A 5692-nucleotide genomic window follows, 5' to 3' on the forward strand; every position below is an offset into this window, starting at 1 on the left:
ATATACAGTATATATATATATATATATATATATGTCTAAATAATAAAAAAAACTTTTTTTTTCACATTATGGCAGTGTAAATAATAATAAAATATTTCAATACTAAATATAGCTATGTACTGTATATATATATATATATAGCTTCATGACATTCATAGATTTATAAATGTGTGTATTTTAGGTTTTCTGACAGATGATCCATATGACTTTGCAAACTCCTGGGCCATGAAAGGAGCAGATGAACCCTGTAAACGCATCTTGCCCCCGTCTCAGAGCTGCAACAGCACCGGAGAATCAGCTAAAGTCAGACGCTCACCTGCAAAACAAAAACAACCTTCTGTGTGCCTTATCATACAGATTTCTGAGCGTGTTTGCGTGTGTTTCAGGATCAGTGTGTCTTGCCGCCGTCTCAGAGCTGCAACAGCACCGGAGAATCAGCTAAAGTCAGACGCTCACCTGCAAAACAAAAACAACCTTCTGTGTGCCTTATCATACAGATTTCTGAGCGTGTTTGCGTGTGTTTCAGGATCAGATGTCACGGTGTGAAGCCATGAGCAGCTCTACGCTCTACCTGCGTTGTGCTCACCTAATGGATGCGGCTGCGTTTGTGTCCGTGTGCGAGTCTGATGCCTGTCACTGCAGTACGGGAGATGACTGCGTGTGCCAGGCCATGCTGGAATACGCCCGTACCTGTGCCAATCGCGGCATAACACTGTCCAACTGGCATGTACAGAACCAGTGCTGTGAGTAATACATGCATACTCACTTTCACAATTGTATAAATACATTTCACATAAGTCTGATATTGACTGCGTGTAAATAAATGTATGTTTCCATTTGCTCAGCCCCTAAGTGTCCTATTGGCATGGAGTACAGCGACTGCACCCCGACCTGTTCCACTTCCTGTCAGAATATAAACATCCAGGAAGTCTGCAAGGAGGAGTGTGTCGACGGCTGCAACTGTCCAGGTGAGAGAGATACCAGTCTGCTAATCTAGAAGAATTTATACAGTAAAGTGACAGTAAAGACATTTATAATGTTACAAAAGATTCCTATTTCAAATAAATACTGCTCTTTTGAACTTTCCATTCATTAAAGAATCTTAAAAAAGGTTTCTACAAAAATATTAATCAGCACAACTGTTTTAAAAATGATGATAATAATAAATGTTTCTTGAGCAGCAAAGCAGCATATTAGAATGATTTCTGAAGGATCATGTGACACTGAAGACTGGAGTAATGATGCTGAAAATTCAGCTTTAAAAATTCAGGAATAAATTAAATTTTCTGTGATGCAATCTTTTGAAATTTTGCTTTTTAGGTAAATTTATCTTTAGATATTTCTACTGAAAAACAAGACCACACGAATGGTTATTTTTGTAGTGTGCCTTTTCCTGCTGAGTGTTGAATGTGTGAAATGTGTGTGTCAGCGGGTAAGGTGCTGGATGGAGATCATTGTGTTGATGTCTCTCAATGCTCCTGCATGCATGCTGGACGCCGATACCCTCCTGCTTCCTCCATATCGCAGGACTGCAACACATGGTGGGACACGCACACAAATACACATACGTGCACATTACAAAACAATGCATTCAAATATTTGTGGCTGCTGTATCTGTACACATTGTCTTAACTTAACTTACCTTAACTTTTAGCGTCTGTCGCCATGGATCATGGGAATGCACCAATGAAGAATGCCCTGGTAATATTATTATATAGATATATTATGGAGTTATAATATAGTTATATAGTTTTTGTTAATATTTTGAATTAGATTTTATTGAAATAAATACTTTTTTACACAAAAATACACAAAAAATACTCTTTTTAAAAAAATTTTTTTTACAAACATTGTTTTCTAATCGGTTTCTTGTTCTGTCTATCCTCAGGGGAGTGTCTGGTGACAGGACAGTCCCATTATAAGACCTTTGACAATAAGTTCTTCACCTTCAGTGGTATTTGTCAATATCTGCTGGCTAAAGACTGTCAGAGCAACTCTTTTTCTGTCATCATTGAGACTGCACAGGTCTGAAATCTTCCCTATGGTATATACACTTGTCCTTGTTTGTTAGGATGTGTGCTTATGTTTGTATTTTTCTGTTCAAGTGTGCTGATGACCAAGATGCCGTCTGCACACGATCAATTACACTGAGGTTCCATGATCTGCCCAAACAGACGGTTCGCCTCAAGCATGGGGGCGTGGTCTCTGTGGATGGAATGGACGTGAAGACACCCCTAATTAATGGTCTGTCAGCATGAAATACACAGAACATACAGATGCCTTTTTTTTTTTTTTTCAAATAAAATGTCAGTTGTAATGTAATAATAGAGGTGTACAAATCATAGCACCACATAACAATAATGAGTTTGTGTGTGTGTGTGTAGGTGCATTAAGAGTTCAGAATACTGTGTTGTCATCTGTGAGACTGCATTATGGTGATGATCTACATCTGGATTGGGATGGCAGAGGACGTGTTTTGCTCAGAGTAAGTGTGTTCTGCTGGGAAAACCAGGCTATACAAGCTTAACATGGTCAAGCTCAACCAGCTCTAACCAGGTTAAAGGAAAAGTTTACAAGTTTATAAAAAAGTTTATAAATGAAAATTGTGTCATCATTAGTGTTGCTATTGTTATCAAAAACTAAAATGGAAAACTTAAACTGTAAAAAATAAAAATTAAATTGGTCATTTAAAAATGTTGAAATAGAATAAAATAGAAATATTAGATGAAAAATGTAAAAACTTGAAATGAAAATTAGAAATGTTGCCTTGCCAACTAACTCAACAAATAAACAGCTAAATTAAAGTCTAAAAATAAAATTACAAAAGCACAACAAAGGACCCTAAAATTCAAATTAAAAAATGAAAATATAAAAATGAAAGGTAATTCAAAATATTATTGAATACTATAATAGTATATATAAAAAATACTAATATAATAACACTGGTCATCATTTATTTACTCTCATGTCATTCCAAACCTGTGAGACTTACGTTTTTCCATGAAATAGAAAAAGAAAATTCTGAAAGCACTATATCACAGAATAAAAATGAATTTTAACTGAGGCTGTCAAGCTCCTTAAATTATAAAAAAAAGCACCATAAATGTATAAAAGTGGTACACATTACTTTTGCGCTATATTTAAAATCTTCTGAAGCCATATGATTTAGTGTGAGGAAATGCCCAATATGTTTTCTTATGGATTTATACTGGAATACATTCAAATATTGCACCTCAAGACACATTGGAATACAGTTTAATGGACCACCTTTATAATAACTATGATATCAGCTTTATGGTGTTTTCTTGTCTTTTTTGAAGCTTGATAGCCTCCGTTTCCATTCATTTTCACTGCATGGAAAAGAGCAGCGTGAACATTCTGCTAAGCATCTTCTTTCAATTACCTAAACCAGTTTGATTTAGCTAACGACCACCTTCGACCATCCAGAAACCCTGTAAAACAATCTACCACCTTTAACTGAATTTCCAGCAGTCAGGATCAGATGTTGTGTGTCTGAGAAAGCTGGGAGCGTTAGGTGCTGAAAATAATGTGTATAAATAATTCCCATGCGCATATAATAGAGTCTGCGTGTGAAAATACTCCTGTGCTGCAATTCTGTTATGAGTGCATTTGTGTGTGTGTGTGTGTGTGTGTGTGTGTGTTTGCAGCTAAACCCAGCCTATGCTGGGAAAACGTGCGGTCTGTGCGGTAATTATAATGGTAACCAAGGAGACGACTTCTTAACAGTGGGAGGGCTGGTGGAGACACGCGTCGAAGGATTCGGCAACGCATGGAAGATGAACGCAGACTGTGACAATGTTCAATTGCAACCCTCAGATCCCTGTATTTTAAACCCTAAGAGAGGTATAAACACTCACACACTCATACAGATACATGTATATGAACAAATATTCAAAATCAGGGGCACCACATGTAAAAGTTTAAGAATTTTCATTCAAAAACACAAATTAATGGCGGTTACAACCCTGTAAAGATGCATATTTAAAGAGTATAAATGCACTTTTAGGAATTATCATCTCAATTTGAATGCTGCGAGTATGAAATCATGATTTATATATGCACTGAACACCAGAGGGCAACAAAGGCCATTAGGTCACGTGTCGTATTGTGTCTACAGTACGTTTTGCAGAAGAGGCCTGTGCCGTGCTGCTTTCTGTGAAGTTTGTGCCCTGTCATTATGTGGTCAACCCTGAGCCATATGTAAAAAACTGCCGCTATGACGTCTGCTCCTGCGCAGACGGCCAAGTTTGTCTGTGTGATGCTGTTCGCAGCTATGCAGCCGCCTGCGCAGCCAAGGGAGTGCTAATCAACTGGAGGGGACATGGATACTGTGGTATTTCTCATTCTGTGTTTAAATGCCATACGAAATATGTTTTTATTTCTTAGTATTTTATTTTTTCTTAGTATTTTATATTCTTTTTCAGTACAAATATATCTTCATTCTGAAATAGAGAACTTGAAGAGAAGATATTATGTCTTGTTATCTGAAATATATATCAAAATTAAGTAAGTTTGTGATTACAACATGAAAAATCTATATCACAGAATAAAAATAAATCTGCCAGTGTGGTAAGAAAAATAATTTTAAATGATTACATTTATTATTAAAATATATTAATCATATATTATTAAATTATGATTAATGTATTATTACAAATAAATTAAAATGTAACTAATTAAAATATATTTTTTACTTTTTGGAAAGTAATTTTTTTTATTTTTCTTGTTTTAATAAGTATTTTTTTCAAAGCAAACAAGTTGACTCATTATGCTTCTAAAGTAAATGCATGTTGATTTAAGAATGCTTAGATATTTGTATTGGAAAACAAGACAAAAATACTGAATAAGAAAATCATTTTTTGCAGTGTATTGCATGTTAAGACAGCAAAACAGCTGAATAAATATACTAAATAATGTGTTTTTGAAAATCTAAAAATGCATTTTAAAGGTTTACATAATAAAAGTCAATGGAAGGTCTCTCTCAGGACAGAAGAGCAAATGTGTGTGTGTTTGTGTGTGTGTGTCTGGGCAGAACTGACCTGTCCGGATGACCAGGTGTATGAGGTGTGTGGGAGTGTGTGTAATCAGACGTGCCGCTCTCTGTCGCTGCCTGACGGTGATTGTGGTGGCTTCTGTGAGGAAGGCTGTTTCTGCCCCAGAGGACTCTTCCTCAGCGACGCGGGCGAGTGTGTGCCCCCCGAACACTGCTCGTGCCACCATAACGGAGAGATCTTTGAGCCTAATGACATGATTGGGGACCATCACTCCATCTGGTTAGCAGGAAAAAACAACACAGTAATTTATTAAACAGATGCACATCAGCTTTCTTTGATAGCCTGACGTTTAATCAAATACCTGTGTCGCACAGAACGCATATACAGATAAACGGATAAATATATACAATGCATTGTAAATATAAAAATACATATAAATATTAATAAATAGATAAATATATATATATAATTTGTTTTGAAAGTCAGTCAGCAAGGATGCATTAAAATGTTCAAAACTGACAAGACTTTAATGTTGTTACTAAAGATATATATATATATATATATATATATATATACATCTTTAGTACATATACAGTATATTACATGACATGACATTACATTAAAATAAATTAAAATAGAAAACAGGTATTTTAAATTGTAATATTTCACATTATTAT

At 35.5% G+C, this 5692-nt stretch overlaps 1 protein-coding gene across 1 annotated transcript in view; it reads left to right on the forward strand.

Annotated features, from left to right (window-relative positions):
* LOC107736173 (von Willebrand factor) overlaps positions 1–5692 on the forward strand; it is a 46893-nt gene that overhangs the window by 4384 nt on the left and 36817 nt on the right. Inside the window, exons 7-17 of the mRNA XM_016547658.1 lie at positions 182–303; positions 527–743; positions 846–968; positions 1430–1541; positions 1655–1701; positions 1889–2025; positions 2106–2244; positions 2385–2485; positions 3669–3864; positions 4139–4354; positions 5054–5294. Of these exons, the coding sequence (XP_016403144.1) occupies positions 182–303; positions 527–743; positions 846–968; positions 1430–1541; positions 1655–1701; positions 1889–2025; positions 2106–2244; positions 2385–2485; positions 3669–3864; positions 4139–4354; positions 5054–5294 (1651 nt within the window). The remainder of the gene's footprint in view (positions 1–181; positions 304–526; positions 744–845; positions 969–1429; positions 1542–1654; positions 1702–1888; positions 2026–2105; positions 2245–2384; positions 2486–3668; positions 3865–4138; positions 4355–5053; positions 5295–5692) is intronic.

This window comes from Sinocyclocheilus rhinocerous, unplaced genomic scaffold (genome assembly GCF_001515625.1).
Source record: "Sinocyclocheilus rhinocerous isolate Xijiao unplaced genomic scaffold, SAMN03320098_v1.1 scaffold942, whole genome shotgun sequence".
Taxonomy (NCBI): Eukaryota; Metazoa; Chordata; class Actinopteri; order Cypriniformes; family Cyprinidae; genus Sinocyclocheilus; species Sinocyclocheilus rhinocerous.